Source organism: Macaca mulatta, chromosome 13 (genome assembly GCF_049350105.2).
Source record: "Macaca mulatta isolate MMU2019108-1 chromosome 13, T2T-MMU8v2.0, whole genome shotgun sequence".
NCBI classification, from domain to species: Eukaryota; Metazoa; Chordata; class Mammalia; order Primates; family Cercopithecidae; genus Macaca; species Macaca mulatta.
Genome location: NC_133418.1, coordinates 63279660 through 63298143, shown reverse-complemented (window position 1 = coordinate 63298143; position 18484 = coordinate 63279660). Strand labels below are relative to the sequence as shown.

Here is an 18484-nt window from a genome sequence, read left to right as displayed (position 1 = left end):
ATACATCCAAGCTTTTTAAATGTTTTAAAAATGAAGCATTAAAAGAAAATGGCAAGTCTAGTATTTTAGTATTGTTGGGATTGGTCATTCTAACACTAAAGTCAAACATGATTTTGAAATGTAGTTTCAACTTTTATGATATGGGTCAAGATTATATTTTAAAAGGGTGGGTGCAGTGCGGGGGGGGAGCACGGTACTTATGATAGGATCCTTAGTCTGCTTCCAGGAACACACTTCAATGGGTCCTCAACCTGTAAGCACAATTCTGTATCTGTATGCCTCTGCATGTTTCCATAGTGAAACTTTACAGCTTCAGATTCTCAGGACCAGAGGTATAACTAATAATACTAATACTCTCACCAAAAACTGATGACAAAAGGAACTGTTCACAATCTTTGTTACTAATTTTTATTTTAACGATATTGCATTCTGCCAAACTAAACATTCCACATGAAGTTGTTACTCTTATCAAAAAGACTGCATATCTGATATAAAGCTGTACTACCCACACTATGTCTACCCTTTCATTTAAAACACAATTATCGGCCGGGCGCGGTGGCTCAAGCCTGTAATCCCAGCACTTTGGGAGGCCGAGACGGGCGGATCACAAGGTCAGGGGATCGAGACCATCCTGGCTAACACGGTGAAACCCTGTCTCTACTAAAAAATACAAAAAACTAGCCGGGCGAGGTGGCGGGCGCCTGTGGTCCCAGCTACTCCGGAGGCTGAGGCAGGAGAATGGCGTAAACCCGGAAGGCGGAGCTTGCAGTGAGCTGAGATCCGGCCACTGCACTCCAGCCTGGGCGACAGAGCCAGACTCAGTCTCAAAAAAAATAAATAAATAAATAAATAAATAAAACACAATTATCTAGCAGGCATGGTGGCTCATGCCTGTAATCCCAGTACTTTGGGAGGCTTAGGCAGCAGAACGGCTTAAGGCCAGGAGTTTGAGACCAGCCTGGGCAACAATGCGAGACCCTGTCTCTATTAATAAACAAAAACACACACAAAATTTGCTGGGAATGGTAGAGGGAGGGGAGAGATAGGGCGAGATTTGTTAAAGGATACAAAATTACAGTGAGATAGGAGGATTAAGTTCTAGTGTTCTATACCACTACAGAATGACTACGGTTAACAATAATATATTACACAAGTCGGGCATGGTGGCTCATGCCTCTAATCCACTTTGGGAAGCCAAGGCGGGCAGATCACTTGAGTTCAGGAGTTCAACACCAGCCTGGCCAACATGGTGAAACCCCATCTCTACTAAAAACACGAAAATTAGCTGGGCTTGGTGGCACACACCTGTAGCCCCAGCTACTTGGGAGGATGTGGCAGGAGGATTGCTTAAGCCCAGGAAGCGGAGGCTGTAGTGACCCAAGAGCATACCACTGCCCTTCAGCCTGGGCAACGGGAGAGAAACCCTGTCTCAAAAAAACAATAATATATGATACAGCTGAAAATAGCTAGGAGAACATTCAATGTTCCTAACGCAAATGCTAAATGTTTGAGATGATGGATATACTAATTGTCTTCAACTGATCACTATACTTTTCATGTACTGAAACATCACTACGTACCCCATGAATATGTAAAAATTACTTATCAACTAAAACTTTTTTAAACAAAATTTTTAGGCCAGGCACGTAGGCTCACTCCTGTAATTGCAGCACTTAGGGAGGCCCAGGCAGGCAGATCGCCTGAGGTCAGGAGTTCGAGACAAGCCTGGCCAACATGGCAAAATCCCATCTCTACTAAAAATACAAAACTCAGCTGGGCGGGTGCCTGTAGTCTCAGTTACTCAGGAGGCTGAGGCAGAAGAATCACTTGAACCCGGGAGGTGGAGGCTGCAGCGAGCCGACACTGCACTCCAGCCTGGGTGAGAGCTAGACTCCATGTCAAAAAAAAAAAAATTATTACACTCTTGCTTGTCCAGGTAGCCTTCTCTAAGGGTGATCAGTGTAAATTTCACAAGAAATAGGGCTTTTGGTTTGTTTATTAAGGAAAGCTGTCTTCACCAGGCGCGGCGGCTCATGCCTGTTAATCCTAGCACTTTGGGAGGCCAACACGGGTGGATCACAAGGTCAGGAGTTCAAGACCAGCCTGGCCAATATGGTGAAACCCCATTTCTACTCAATACAAAAATTAGCTGGGCATGGTGACTTGTGCCTGTAATCCCAGCCACTTGGGAGGCCGAGGCAGGAGAACTGCTGAACCCAGGGAGACTGAGCCGAAACCATGCCACTGCACTCCAGACTGGGTGACAGAACGAGATTCTGTCTCAAAAAAAAAAAAAAAAAAAACAGCAGTCTTACTATGTTGTCTAGGCTGGTCTCGAACTCCCAGCCTCAAACAATCCTCCTGCCTCAGCCTCCTGCCTAGTGGGATTACAGGGGCGCATCACCACATCTGTTTTGTGAGGTTGGTTTAACACTAATTACGTATTTTTCAACATAACCTGGAAACACACCACCCAAAAATATGCACAATTTTATTGCTTCTCTTAGCTGGCTAAACTGTTACAGGGTGTTATATTTAAAGACAAATTCTGAGCACATTTTGGGAGGACTGTAACTGTGAATTTGTTTTTTTTTTTTTTTTTTTTGAGATTGAGTCTTGCTCTGTCGCCCAGGCTGGAGTGCAGTGGCACGATCGCGGCTCACTGCAACCTCTGCCTACTGGGATTCAAGCAATTCTCCAGCCTCAGCCTCCCAAGCAACTGGGACTACAGGCGCCTACCACCACACGCAGCTAATTTGTGCATTTTTAGTAGAGATGGGGTTTCACCATATTGGCCAGGCTGGTCTCAAGCTCCTGACCTTGTGATCCGCCCACCTCGGTCTCCCAAAGTGTTGGGAATACAGGCGTGAGCTGTATTCAGAGTCACTTGGCCAACTCTGAATTTCTAGATCAAGGTTGAACTGATGTTCATCTTTGTACAAGTCACAGGGGGAAAAAGGGCAGACTTTATAGGTAATTACTGCAAATGAGATCACAAGAAACACATATAATCTACTTCAACAAGTTTTATCAAGCTCCAACCACTCATGTTCATTATCATGCTCCATCATAGCCATGGATAAGTAAAGAACTACAGGGAAAAAAACAACCTGTAATAGTGTGGTATAAACTACACATAAAATTGTTGAAGTAGAAAAATTTTTTTTTCAGAGAGTTTCGCTCTTGTTGCCCAGGCTGGAGTGCAATGGCGCGAACTCTGCCTCCCGGGTTCAACAGATTCTCCTGCCTCAGCCTCCCAAGTAGCTGGGATTACAGGCATGTGCCACTATGCCAGGCTAATTCTATATTTTTAGTAGAGACGGAGTTTCTCCATGTTAGTAGGCTGGTCTTGAACTCCCAAACTCAGGTGATCCGCCAATCTCGGCCTCGAAAATTGCTGGGATTACAGGCAAGAGCCACTGCCCCCGGCTGTAAATTTTTTTAAAAAGGAAGCATCACTGAGAGATTATTGTTTAAGAGTTAAATTTTTATATTGAGCCTCAAAGGCAATATTAAGAAATTATGTATTTTTAGAGTGCACTGGCTTACACACAAATAGAAAATCCTTACTTATTCATTAAAACAGGTTTCTTAGAGGGTGCACATGACCAGATTTTGTGAACCCGGTTGAACTAACTGTATTTGCTTAAAGGTAATAAAAGCTAAATTCTGTCTCAATTCTCCACATTGCTAACTCTCCATAAATGCATTGCATTTTTCAGTGCTTCTAACCAAAGTTCTAGGGGTTTCCCAGATAATCTTAAATAAGACCTTTCATTATGATCAAGATGCCACCTGTTTTCAAAAAATAAACTTTACTTTCTTCAGATGTTTTGTTTAAAATTTTCCAAGTTTAAGATATTTTAAAATCAGCCAGGCTCAGTGGCTCACGCCGGTATTCCCAGCGCTTTGGGAGGCCGAGGCAGGCAGGTAACAAGGTTAGGAGTTCGAGACCAGCCTGACCAACATGGTGAAACCCCATCTCTACTAAAAATACGAAAATCAGCCGGGCATGGTGGGGGGAACCTGTATTCCCAGCTACACGGGAGGCTTAGGCAGGAGAATCGCTTCAACCTGGGAGGCAGAGGTTGCAGTGAGCCAAGATCCTGCCATTGCCCTCCAGCCTGGGCAACAAGAGCAAAACTCTGTCTCGGGGGAAAAATATATATATATTTAAAATCACCAACGAAATTAAGTACTTGTTCCTCATATTACATTGCAAAGCTATTAACTTTCCAAGTTGAGCATAACAAACATCATCACACAACTTGTATCTGATATATAAAATACAGTAAGTATTGAAGATTTATCATATCGTAAACCACCTGCACCAGAAATAAAAATATCTCAAAATACACACAAATAATCTTAAAATTCTAGGATAATTTAGGGTGACACAAATACCGGAACCAATAGTTGGAATATGTGCAAAAGCCTATTCCATCTATCAGGAAGTAAATACGGAGTTGAAATTGAGTTAGAACCCTTCCACTTTTATTGTTGTCTTTGGTCATTCAAGTGACATTCAAACACAAAGTAAAATTCAAACACAAACACCATGATATATTTTATAAATCGAGTGAATTGTATTACAAAATTAGATAGTATGAAAGTCTATCTGTGGAAATATCACAAACAGAATACAAATCCAAAACCCACATAAACTGTTCATAAGTGAGCATTTTTTCAACAACCAACTTTTTGTAAATTGATCCATCTAATTCACCTTTGCCAACCAGGCCTTTAGGCCCAGAAGTAGGTGATTTGACATATATCTTCTATAAGCTGAAATACCATCTTGCAAGGGTCGAAATATAAAATAAAAAGGCCAGAAAAGATCAACGTACCCTCTTTAATAGAAAGTAAAGTATCAGGTAAAAGGCCTTTCCTTCCAGGAGAGATAGGCCATAACTATCCCGGGATGGTATGTGTAGCACAGTGCTCTGCCTAACAGAATTTACCATTAAAGCGGTGAATGCTACACTAAGAAGCATCATTAACAAATTTATTTTTAAAATAGGTATGAAGGTTCCAGTCATCACTATCACAGTTCGTTTTCAGCTATTTAAGGTCTGGCTGAAGTGTTTAAGACACCCACACACCCGCAAGGGAGGGAAAAACCACCACCCTGCTCCCGGGGAGTTTAATGAAAATTAACAGGTAAGAGAGGCCTTGGCAGCACGCTGGAAATCAAAGAGGGCTGCCGGAGGGCTTGGACTGCGGAGGAAAGCCTCGTCCTCCGACCCCACCTCCCCGCACCTTCCTGGCAGGGCGAAGGGGGCGAAAGGGGTGAAGGCGGCAAGGGTCTCATTACTGCCTTCATTAATTGACACCTGTAATGAGAAAACTTTCCGAGAGCCCAGAGCACCCGGGCCCGGCCGGGCCGGAGCTCCGCGGCGGCCGCCTCTCGGGCGCCCAGGTAACCCAGCCGGGTTGGGCCCGAGGCGCCGCGGCGGCCGCGCCACCGCGCACCTTCCCAGGGCGCTAGGCCCGCACGCCGCCCAGCCCGGCCGTCCCCTCCCGCAGGCCGCGGCAGCCCGGGGAAGCCAGAGAGCTGCGCGAGGACCCCAAACCGTGCACCCCGACAGGCCGCTACCGCGGCTACTTACTTTCATTTAACACCTCCACCAGGTCTGCGCAGTTCTCGCACATCGTTCGGCCGCCGCCCCCCCCCTCCCCCGCTTCGGATCACACTGACTGATCCCGACCGGCGGGGGGGAGGGGAGAGAGGCGGAGGAGGGGGCTGGCCGGCCGGCGGGGCGGGGAGGCGACGAGGGCGGGCGGCGGCGGGGACGGGGCGGGGAGCAAGAGAATGGGGGAGGGGGCCGGCGGTCCCCGCAGCGGGCGGGGGAAAGGAGGGGAGCGAGGGGAGGTGCGCAGGCCGGAGGGGCGCGGAGGCGCCGGCGGCGGGGAAGGAGGGGAAGGACGGGGGAAGGGGAGAGGGAGGGAGGGGGCGGGTGGGGAGAGAAGCAGCAGAGTCACTTCACCGACCAGACGCCGCGGCCACCGCCGACGCCGCCGCCATTTTAACAGAGCGCTCGGGCTGCGCTCGGCTCTTTCCGCCCGGGCTTAGGAGCGGCCGAGAGGCGCCGCGCGCTCTCATTCCTCCGCCTCCCTCCCTCCCTCGCCTCTTCTCCGCCCCCCACCTCTCCCTCCGCACACACGCTGCACGCTCCACACCCCGCCGTGACTGGCTCGCCGCCCTCCCTTTCCTCTTCCGTCCGGCCTCCCCGCCCTCGGTCCACCCCCTCCGCGCGCTCGCCCACCCCGCCCAGCCCGGATCTCTGTCAGCGGCCGGAAGGGAAACGCGAAGCCAGCGCGGCCGCGGGGGGAGTCCGGGTGAGTAAGAGAAGATGGCGGAGGCAACGAACGGGTAGCAGTTGCGCGGCGTCGCCCACCGCGACAAACTCCAGGGGCTCCGAGGCCCGGCGAGCGCCGGGTCACTCGTGCCGTCCTGTCCCCCGCCCCTGGGCTTCGCCATTTTTCCCCAGGGCAGGGTCAGGGAATTGGTGCGGGTTTCTTTGGTGTTCCCCCTCTTCCGCGCTCAGGCTTTTGGGGTGGGGGAAGCAGGGAGTCAACTGGAGTGCCGGGCCGGGCCTACTCCGTTGCTCTCTTTTGGGCGCAAGGGCCACTCCCCACGGGGTCTGAGAGTGCATCATCCCAGGGCCCCGCTTAACTGTATCGGTGATTATCGCTACCCTGATTACCTTGGAGGTCCTCCGTCCTGGAGCAGTAAGATCCTTGACGTAACTAGAAATGGCGGAGTAAAGAGTGTTTGCCTAACATCGCCTCGTTTTTACGGAAGAGGGCCCCTCACGATGTGCCCATCAGCTCCACCTGAAATAGCAAGTAATGCTTCTCAGCTGAGAGCGAATAACGAGGATATTAAGATAAAGAACAGGTGAAGGGGTCAGTCAACTGAAGTTTGTAAGGGAATTTTCCTCCCGCCCGCAATTACACCTTGCTTGCTAATTTTTGTGTCCAACGTGTTTACATAGACATCTGACTGCAAAGTCCGTAAGATTGTGTGCATAATCTCTGAATAATAACCAGGTGTCTATCAAGGCCCTGTAGTAATTCTGTTGATAGCTTTTGTGGAGGTTATGGCGCGCCCATCTCTCCATGCCAGAACCACCTGGTTCCAAATGCTTTACCTTTCAGCTGCTTGAAGTTGATACTGTAAACATTCTGCCCAACCTGTTTTAAGTTGTTTCCTACTAGCAGGTGATCCTTAGGATTGTAGATCTATTCTGCCATCATCTTCCTTCTTCCTTGTCTTTCTCACAGAGTTGGGTTTTTGCAGACTTAATTTGGATCCTGAGGTTGACATTCATTGTCCACTCAACATACATTCCCACCTATCCTTTTTTTCCTTCCCAACACAACCCCAAATATTTTTATTTATTTGGGTTTTTTTTTTTTTTTTTTTGAGACAGAGTCTCACTCTGTCGCCCAGGTTAGAGTGCAGTGTTGCGATCACAGTTCACTACAGCCTCCATTTTCTGGGCTCAAGGGATCCTCCCACCTCCCTAGTAGCTGGGACTACAGGCGCTCTCCACCACACGTAGCTAATTGTTTTTTTATTTTTAGTAGGGATAGGGTCTTGCTCTGTTGTCCAGGCTGGTCTCAAACTCCTGGCCTCAATTGATCCTCCGGTCCAAAATGTTGGGATTACAGGTGTGAGCCAACTTGCTGGTCTCCCATTTTTTCAGGTAGCGGTTGAAACCAACCATCATGGTGATCTGACTTCTCTAGGGCTGGCCATACATTATTTGAGCTCTTCCTGATGAAAGGTAAGCAACAATCCTGAGCAACAATGGGAGCCCTCTGTCTACAAAAATTTAAAAATTAGCCGGGTGCGTTGGCTCACGCCTGTAATTCCAGCACTTTAGGAAGCCAAGGTGAGCCAATCACCTGAGGTCGGGAGTTCGAGACCCGCCTGACCGACATGGAGAAAGCTCATCTCTACTAAAAATACAAAATTAGCCAGGCGTGGTGGCACATGCCTGTAATCCCAGCTACTCAGGAGGCTGAGGCAGGAGAATCGCTTGAACCCAGGAGTCAGAGGTTGCGGTGAGCCAAGATCGCGCCATTGCACTCCAGCCTGAGCAACAAGAGTGAAACTCCGTCTCAAAAAAAAAAAAAATGTTTTTATCTGGTAGTGGTGGCTCACGACTACAGTCACAACACTTTGGGAATCCAAGGCAGATGGATTGCTTGAGCCCAGGAGTTCTACATCAGCCTGGGCAGCATGGTAAAACTCCATCTCCAATAAATAAGAATATTAGCATGGTGCACACCTGTAATCCCAGCTACTGGGGAGGCTGAGGTGGGAGGATCACTAGAGCCTAGGAGATAGAGACTGCAGTGAGCTGTGATCATACCACTGCAGTCTAGCCTGGGTGACAGTGAGACCCTCTCTGGAAAAAAAAGAAATGTAAGCAGAAATCTGCAGGATGGGTTCTTTGGGAAGAATTCCCCTTTCCTGATACAATAAGGGACAAATTCAGCTAACATACCATTTAAACCTTCTTTCTGCCTGAAACGTGGTCTCGATACACAAAGTAATACCCATCTTGTAATTTTTTTAACAATTTTATCCCATTTGCAGTTTCATTGTTTAAAAAATTTGATTAAACAGGCCAGGCACAGTGGCTCACGCCTGTAATCCCAGCACTTTGGGAGGCTGAGGCAGGTGGATCACCTGAGGTCAGGAGTTCAAGACCAGCCTGACCAACATGGTGAAACCCTATCTGTACTAAAAATGCAAAAAATTATCCAGGTGTGGTGATGGGTGCCTGTAATCCCAGCTACTCGGGAGGCTGAGGCTACAGAATTACTTGAACCCAGGGAGTGGAGGGTTTTTTTTTGTTTGTTTGTTTGTGTTTTTTTGCAGTGAGCTGAGATTCTGCCATTGCATTCCAGCCTGGGCAACGAGCAAAAAAAAATCCATCTCAAAAAAAAGAAAAAAAAAAAATGATAAAACAGAATCATAATGTGTGGATCCCTGATGCATCTGAACAGCAGTCTATGCCCAGACTGCTTATGTGAGAAAAATAAAACTTATTTTTCTTGGCTGAGTGTGGTGGTTCACACCTGTATTCCCAGAACTTTGAGAGGTCAAGGAGGGCAGATCACTTGAGGTCAGGAGTTAGAGACTGGCCTGGCCAACTTAATGAAACCTGTTTCTACTAAAAATACAAAAATTAGACTGGGCATAGTGGCTCACACCTATAATCCCAGCACTTTGGGAGGCCGAGGTGGGCAGATCACGAGGTCAGGAGTTCAAGACCAGCCTGGCCAACATAGTGAAACCTTGTCTCTACTAAAACTACAAAAATTAGCTGGGCTTGGTGGCGCACGCCTATAGTCCCAGCTACTCAGGAGGCTGAGACAGGAGAATCACTTGAACCCGGGAGGCAGAGGTTGCGGTGAGCCAGGATCACACCACTGCACTCCAGCCTGGGGGACAGAGCGAGACTCCGTCTCAAAAAAAAAAAAAAAAAAATTAGCCGGACGTGGTAGAGGGCGCGTGTAATCCCAACCACTTGGGAGGCTGAGGCAGGAGAATCGCTGGAACCCGGGAGACGGAGGTTGCAGTGAGCTGCGGTTGCCATTGCACTCCAGCCTGGATAACAGAGCAAGACTCGTCAAAAAAGTTCTTTTTCTTTAAGCCATTTTTCAGATTTTCGTTACTTGTAACCAAACACATTTCTAACTGATACAGATACTCTTTTTTTCTTTTTTTTTTTTTTTTTTCTTTAAGACGGAGTCTCGCTCTGTCACCCAGGCTAGAGTGCAGTGGCACGATCTCAGCTCACTGCAACCTCTGCCTCCCGGGTTCACGCCATTCTCCTGCCTCATTCTCCCGAGTAGCTGGGACTACAGGTGCCGGCCACCATGCTCGGCTAATTTTTTGTATTTTTAGTAGAGACGGGGTTTCACCGTGTTAGCCAGGCGGGTCTTGAACTCCTGGCTTCAAGTGATCTACCCGTCTTGGCCTCCAAAAGTGCTGGGATTACAGGCAAGAGCCGCTGCACCTGGCTTGATAGAGATTTTTCTTTTTTTTTTTCTTTTTTTTTCTTTTTTTTTTGATGAAATCTCACTCTGTCACCCAGGCTGGAGTGCAGTGGCGTGGTCTCGGCTCACCGCAACCTCTACCTCCCAGGTTCAAGCGATTCTTCTGCCTCAGCCTCCCGAGTAGCTGGGACTACAGGCATGCACCACCACACCCCACTAATTTTTGTATTTTTAGTAGAGATGGGGTTTCACCATATTGGCCAGGCTAGTCTCGAACTCCTCACCTCGTGATCTGCCTGCCTCAGCCTCCCAAAGTGCTGGGATTACAGGGCGAAGTGGCTCATGCCTGTAATCCCAGCCCTTCGGGAGGTCGAGGCGGGCGGATCACCTGAGGTCAGAAGTTTAAGACAAGCCTGACCAATATGGAGAAACCCCGTCTCTACTAAAAATACAAAATTAGCTGGGCGTGGTGGCACATGACTGTAATCCCAGCTACTCGGGAGGCTGAGGCAGGAGAATCACTTGAACCCGGGAGGCGGAGGTTGTGGTAACCCGAGATCGTGCCGTTGCACTCCAGCCCGGGCAACAAGAGCAAAACTCTGTCTCAAAAAAAAAAAAAAAACATACAGGACAGGCGAGGCACGGTGGCTCAGGCCTGTAATCCTAGCACTTTGGGAGGCTGAAGCTAGAGGATTGCTTGAACCCAAGGGTCTGAGAAAACCTGGGCAACATGGTGAAACCCGGTCTCTACAAAAAAATTTTACAAATTAGCCAGGCATGGTGGTACACACCTGTAGTCCCAGCTGTTTAAATTGGTGCAAAAGTAATTGCAGGTTTTTTTTTTAATTTTTTGTTTTTGAGATAGAGTCTTGCTCTGTTGCCCAGGCTGGAGTGCAGTAGCATGATCTCGGCTCACTGCAACCTCCACCTCCTGGGCTCAAGCAATTACCCTGCCTTACCCTCCTGAGTAGCTGGGATTACAAGTATGCGCTACCACGCCCAGCTAATTTTTTGTATTTTTAGTAGCGACAGGGTTTCGCCGTGTTAGCCAGGTTGGTCTCGATCTCCTGACCTCGTGATCCACCCGCCTCGGCATCCCGAAGTGCTTGGGATTACAGGCATGAACCACAGCGCTGAGCCAGTAGTTGCAGTTTTCGCCATTAAATACTTCAGATGCCGAGGTGGGAGGATCACCTGAGCCCAGGAGGTTGAGGCTGGGGTGAGCCATGATTGGGCCACTGCACTCCAGCCTGGGAGATAGAGTGAGACCCTGTCTCAAAAGAACGTGCAGAACTTGAGGCCGGGCACGGTGGCTCAAGCCTGTAATCCCAGCACTTTGGGAGGCTGAGACGGGCGGATCACTAGGTCAGGAGATCGAGACCATCCTGGCTAACACGGTGAAACCCTGTCTCTACTGAAAAATACAAAAAACTAGCCGGGCGAGGTGGTGGGCGTCTGTAGTCCCAGCTACTTGGGAGGCTGAGGCAGGAGAATGGCATAAAACCCGGGAGGTGGAGCTTGCAGTGAGCTGAGATCCGGCCACTGCACTCCAGCCTGGGCGACAGAGCGAGACTCTGTCTCAAAAAAAAAAAAAAAAAAGAACATGCAGAACAACTATTGTAGATGCATAGTAATATGGTGTGTTAAGGACACACTCTGATCCTTACAGAATTTTTTTTTAAGAATCTCTTGCGGCTGGGCGCTGTGACTCGTGCCTGTAATCCCAGCACTTTGGGAGGCCAAGGTGGGCGGATCACGAGGTCAGGAGATCGAGACCATCCTAGCTAACACGGTGAAACCCCATGTCTACTAAAAATACAAAAAATTAGCCGGGTGTGGTGGTGGACACCTGTAGTCCCAGCTACTTGGGAGGCAGAGGCAGGAGAATGGCGTGAACCCAGGAGGCGGGGCTTACAGTAAGTCCAGATTGTGCCACTGCACTCCAGCATGGGGGACAGAGCAAGACTCTCAAAAAAAAAAAAAAAAAATCTCTTGCTTCTTAGGTTTTGTTTGTTTCTTTTTTTTTTGAGGCGGAGTCTTGCTCTGTCCCCCAGGCTGGAGTGCAGTGCCGCAATCTCTCTCTGCTCGCTGCAAGCTCTGTCTCCCGGTTTCACGCTGTTCTCCTGCCTCAGCCTCCCAAGTAGTTGGTACTACAGGCGCCCACCACCACACCCAGCTAATTTTTTGTATTTTTAGTAGAGACGGGGTTTCACCGTGTTAGCCAGGATGGTCTCGATCTCCTGACCTCGTGATCCGCCCACCTCGGCCTCCCAAAGTACTGGGATTACAGGCGTGAGCCACCGTGCCTGGCCGGTTTTGTTTCTTTAAAAACATACATGATGCTTAACATGCTTTGAGAATTTAGAGAATTGTTGTCATAAATGGTCATTGCTCTTCAATCATCTACATCAGAGCTGAATAAACTTTTTTTTTTTTTTTGAGGCAAAGTCTCGCTCTGTTGCCAAGTCTGGAGTGCAGTGGCATGCTCTTGGCTCACTGTAACCTCCACCTCTTGGGCTCAAACACTTCTGCTTCAGCACGCCACCACACCCATGTAATTTTTGTATTTTTTGTAGAAATGGGTTTTCACCATGTTTCCCTGACTGGCCTCGAACTCTGGAGCTCAGGTGATCTGCCTGCCTTGGCCTTCCAAAGTGCTGGGATTACAGGGTTGAGCCACCATGCTCAGCCTCAACAGACTTTTTGTATAAAGTGCAAACAGTAAAGATTTTATACTTCGTAGATAATATGGGTCTCTTATCACAACTACTCTGTTAGCACAAAAGCAGATGTAGATAATAGGGGAATAAATGGCTATGTTTCAATAAAACCTTATTTATGGACTTTGAAATTTGTATAATTTTCATGTGTCTGTCATAAAATAATATTTTTCTTTAATTTTTTTCAACCATTTAAAATGTTAAAACCATTCTTAGCCCACAAGCCACACAAAACATATAGTAGACCAGAAGTAGCCTTTGGGCTGCAATTTACCAACCCCATATCTACTTCAATTGATTAACAGATAAGACAGAGGTGGTGGTTCGTGCCTGTAATACCAGCACTTTGGGAGGTTGTGGCAGGCAGATCATGAGGTCAGGAGTTCACAAGCAGCCTGGCCAACATAGTGAAACCCTATTTCTACTAAAAATACAAAAATTTGCCAGGCATGGTGGTGTGCGCCTGTAGTCCCAGCTCAGGAGGCTGAGGCAAGAGAATTGCTTAAACCTGGGAGGCGGAGGTTGTGGTGAGCCGAGATGTACCACTGCACTCCAGCCTGGGCAACAGCAATACTCCATCTCAAAAAAAAAAAAAAAGGCCGGGCGCGGTGGCTCAAGCCTGTAATCCCAGCACTTTGGGAGGCCGAGACGGGCGGATCACGAGGTCAGGAGATCGAAACCATCCTGGCTAACACGGTGAAACCCCGTCTCTATTAAGAAATACAAAAAACTAGCCGGGCGAGGTGGCGGGCGCCTGTAGTCCCAGCTACTCGGGAGGCTGAGGCCGGAGAATGGCGTGAACCCGGGAGGCGGAGCTTGCAGTGAGCTGAGATCCGGCCACTGCACTCCAGCCTGGGCGACAGAGCGAGACTCCGTCTCAAAAAAAAAAAAAAAAAAAAAAAAAAAAAAAGATAAGGCACAGAAGCCAGTAGAAACAAGGTTTTTACTGCCTCCTAACTCTCGACTCTTCACTCTGCCATGCTGACTTAGTATATATATCAACAGGGACCTTTTAATGTTCTTGAAGAGTGTGCATTCCAAAAGAACAATGAAGCAGAATGTCTTACATTTTATAAATATCCCATCATTTCTTGTAAATTTGAATTTTCAAAACCATAATCAGCAATAATCATACTATCTTTGATAGCTTAAAGTTGACTGTTTTCAATATTTTGTTTGTATGTCATCATCTAGTGGTAGAACTAACCTCTGAATAAAAATAATGTACTATATGAAATTTCTAATTCTACAATTTGTAGTATGTTCCTAAGAACTTGTCTGAAAACCAGCCCCACATAAACAACTTTGGAAAATTACTATTTCCATAGAAATGATTTGTCCTCCTTAGTGTACTGGTTGCTATTATTGAACATAGGCTTTTTTTTTTTTTTTTTTTTTTTTTTTTTAAAGACAAAGTCTAGCTCTGTTGCCCAGCCTGATGATCTCCACTCAATGCAACCTCCACCTCCTGGGCTCAAGTGATTCTCCTGTCTCAGCCTCCCCAGTAGCTGGGATTACTGGTGCCCCCTACCACATCTGGCTAGTTTTTGTATTTTTAGTAGAGGCGAGGTTTCATCGTGTTGGTCAGGCTGGTCTCGAACTCCTGCCTTCAAGTGATCTGCCTGCCTCGGCCTCCCAAAGTGCTGGGATTACACGTGTGAGCCACCATGCCCGGCCTGAACATAGGCCTTTAACCTTTGTGTCTTTATTGTATCTGACGTTTGGGGGAAAAGACCAGAATTACTGTGGAGTATACTCTTCTCCCTCACATCCACACTCCAGGTACTATTTTGTACAACTTAGGGCCATTATTAGAAGGCAGGTATGCTATTGTATACTTTCCACAGCACCCAGTCAAGTGCGTCGTTTGTACAGCAGTTTGTACATAAGCTTAGCAAATTGCTGTCTAGTTATTGCTAGAATTACTATATTTAAACAAATTGGATTACATCACTTTGCTGATTAAAACTCTTCTATAATTTCCTGTTGCATCTAGAATAAACTACTTGGGTCTTCTCCAACTTACCTTTCTACTCTTTTTTCTGAGATGGTATGTCGCTCTGTTGCCCAGGCTGGAGTGCAGTGGTGCAATCTTGGCTCACTGCAACCTCTGCCTCCTGGGTCCAAGCGATTCTCCTCCCTCAGCCTCCCAAGTAGCCAGGACTACAGGCATGCGCCACTATGCCTGGCTAATTTTGTATTTTTGGTAGAGATGGGGTTTCTCCATGTTGGTCAGGCTGGTCTCGAACTTCTGACCTCAGGTGATCCGTCTGCCATGCCTTCCCAAAGTGCTGGGATAACAGGCATGAGCTACTGTGCCCAGCCCCCCTTCCCTCTTCTGTCTGCCTTGAATACGTGTGCTGTCTGGAGTAGCAAATGTCAAGGCATTGAAGATGGCAAAATGGTAAGAAAAGTCCTGGGTCCCTGTTGGCATTGTTAATCGGCTTATCAGTGCTATCAACTGCCTTCTTATTGCTCTGTAAAGCTTTTGACTATCTAACAAAAATAAAACCCAAAAGCCAAGGTTGGATTTTTGCAGCCCAATGCAGTCATTAGAGTAGTGTGGTAAGCATAATAACTCCTCCTCTGCGCACCACATGTCCATGTCCAAATCCCCAGAATCTGGGTACCTCACATAGCCAAAGGGACTTTGCCAGTGTAAATACAATAAGAACCTTGAGATGGGGAAGAGTATCCTGGATTTTTCAGGTAAGGCCAATTAATTACACGGAGCCCTGAAAACAGAGTACCTTTTCCAGCTTTTTTCAGACGAGCTATGACTACACAACACCAAAGATGCAATGTTGCTGGCTTTGAAGGTGGAGGAAGGGGGACTAGGACTCAAGAAATGTGGGTGGGTCTCCAGAAGCTGGAAAAGACAAGAAAATAGATTCTCCACTTTAACCTCCAGAAAGGAACACAGCACTGCTGACATCTTATTTTTAGCCCGCTGAGACCCATATTGTACTGCTTGCTTACAGAACTATAAGTGGGTTGTTCGCCCGGACGCAGGGGCTCAAGCTTATAATCCCAGCGCTTTGGGAGGCCGAGGCGGGTGGATCACCTGAGGTCAGGAGTTCGAGACCAGCCTGACCAACATAGAGAAACCCCATCTCTACTAAAAATACAAAAATTAGCCGGGTGTGGTGGCGCATGCCTGTAATCCCAGCTACTCGGGAGGCTGAGGCAGGAGAATCGCTTGAACCCGAGAGGCGGAAGTTGCAGTGAACTGAGATCGCACCATTGCACTCCAGCCTGGGCAACGAGAGGAAAACTCCATCTCAAAAAAAAAAAAACCCACCTATAAGTGGGTTGTCCTAAGCCTCTAGTGTTACGGTAATTTAACAGCAATAGAAAATTAATAGAGGTAACACCAGGCATAGTGGCTCACGCTGTAATCCCAGCACTTTCGGAGGCCGAGGCAGGCAGATCACCTGAGGTCGGGAGTTTGAGACCAGCCTGACCAACATGGAGAAACCCCGTCTCTACTAAAAATACAAAATTAGCTGGGCATGGTGGCACATGCCTGTAATCCCAGTTATTCAGGAGGCTGAGACAGCAGAATAGCTTGAACCCGGGAGGCAGAGGTTGCAGTGAGCCGAGATTGCGCCATTGTACCACCCTAGGCAACAAGAACGAAACTCCATCTCAAAAACAAAAAAAAAGATTAATAGAGGTAGCATGCAAAAATAGGGAACAGCATATGCAAAACCTCTGAGACATAAAATAACTTGGCTGTTTCTAGGAACAAAACTAAGCAAGTATGTAGTCATGATAAATAACCACCAAGAAGGAAGGGGACCCAGGTGGGGGAGAACAATTGTTCTGAGAGACCACTAACCACAGACAACCCACTGGCACAGCTACCTTGCTCCACACATAGCCCCAGCAGCATAACCTCACTCCACACGTAGCCCCGTCCAGCACAACCCTGTAAAACTTGCCTCCAGCCCTTGCCTCTTTGCAGACCTTTCTCTGCTGTGATGCCCCTTGCACCCTTGCAACATATCATATCTTTATACTTTCTTTTTTTTTTTTTTTTTTTTTGGAGACGGAGTCTTTCTCTCTCACCAGGCTGGAGTGCAGTGGTGCAATCTCGGCTCACTGCAAGCTCCACCTCCTGGGTTCAAGTGATTCCCCTGCCTCAGCCTCCTGAGTAACTGGGACTACAGGTGCCCGCCACCACGCACGGCTAATTTTTTATATTTTAGTAAAGGCTGGGTTTCACCATGTTGGCCAGGATGGTCTCGATCTCCTGATCTCGTAATCCGCCCACCTCAGCCTCCCAAAGTACTGGGATTACAGGTGTGGGCCACTGCGCCCAGCCTCTTTATACTTTCTCTAATACATTTACGACTGTCTTGGTACATTCTTTTCCTGCCCATGACACCAGCCCTAGCCAGTTGCACTCGTGACATTTTGGTGGCCATATGGGGAGTGATTGGGGACTACTCCCTTCTCCCCTATTCCTCCAATTCCAGCTTCTTGGTGGACAGAATCCATGAGGGACAATTGAAGGTCCCCGGCCAGGGCCACTCCCCAGCAGATCAGAAGATCCCGGTGGAAAGACATCTGACCACCACGGCCCAATCAGGTGAGAGGTTCAGAGTTTGCTTCCGGTGGACGAACTCCAGTATCTCTCTGGCAATTGATGGCAACTGGCTAGGGCCACTCCCTGTTGTAGCCTGAAGGCCAGGGTTTGAACAAGTTTGCCTGCCTTGCCCAGAAGGGAAGAAGGCTCTCATCTTTTCTGGTCAAAAGTCCCCAGTCACTGCTGGTAGCTCAATTGGCAGCGGAACCTCAACCAGGGCAAGCCTATACACGTTTTGGGGATCTCACCCCCTAGTTCTCCCGTGAAGACAGCCAGCCATCCTGTTCCGGATGTCTTAAGCCAGGTGATCCCAAACAGCACCAGGACTGTGAGTCTTCCCTCAACCTTTTCCCCTCATACCTAGATTAAGCACATAGCATAATTCATACCTGGACTAACCTGGGATCACTCACCCAGTGTTCATCCAGTGTGAGGCCCTAGCACCAGGAGATCCTTTCCAATAGGTGGAACACCCCTTTGAAAAGTGCATCTCTGGCCAGGGACAGTGGCTCACGCCTGTAATCCCAGCACTTTGGGAGGCCGAGACGGGCGGATCAGGAGGTCAGGAGATCAAGACCATCCTGACTAACACAGTGAAACCCCGTCTCTACTAAAAAATACAAAAAACTAGCCGGGCGAGGTGGTGGGCGCCTGTAGTCCCAGCGCGTCTGTAGTCCCAGCTACTGGGGAGGCTGAGGCAGGAGAATGGCGTAAACCCGGGAGGCGGAGCTTGCAGTGAGCTGAGATCCGGCCACTGCACTCCAGCCTGGGCGACAGAGCGAGACTCCGTCTCAAAAAGAAAAAAAAAAAAAAAAAGTGCATCTCTAGGCCAGCCTCAGTGGCTCACACCTATAATCCCAGAACTTTGGGAGGCCCAGATGGGCAGATCGCCTGAGGTCAGGAGTGCGAGACCAGCCTTGCCAACATGGTAAAACCCCGTCTCTACTAAAAATACGTAAATTAGCAGGACGTGGTGGTGCTCACCTGTAGTCCCAGCTACTCGGGAGGCTGAGACAGGAGAATCACCTGAACCTGGGAGGCGGAGGTTGCAGTGAGCTGAGATTGCACCACTGCACTACAACCTGTGCAAAGACAGAGTGAGACTCTGTCTCAAAATAAATAAATAAAATATTGGCTAGCCAGGCATGGTGGC

The 18484-nt window shown here is 48.1% G+C and overlaps 1 protein-coding gene across 6 annotated transcripts in view; it reads right to left on the bottom strand.

Annotated features, from left to right (window-relative positions):
* Window positions 1-6047, bottom strand: part of USP34 (ubiquitin specific peptidase 34) — a 288223-nt gene extending 282176 nt beyond the window's left edge. For all 6 annotated transcript variants that reach the window (XM_028832452.2, XM_028832455.2, XM_028832453.2 and 3 more), the window contains exon 1: window positions 5610-6047. In XM_028832452.2, coding sequence (XP_028688285.1) covers window positions 5610-5652 — 43 coding nt within the window. In that variant the 5' untranslated portion in view covers window positions 5653-6047. The remainder of the gene's footprint in view (window positions 1-5609) is intronic.
* Between the last annotated feature and the right edge of the window lie 12437 nt (window positions 6048-18484).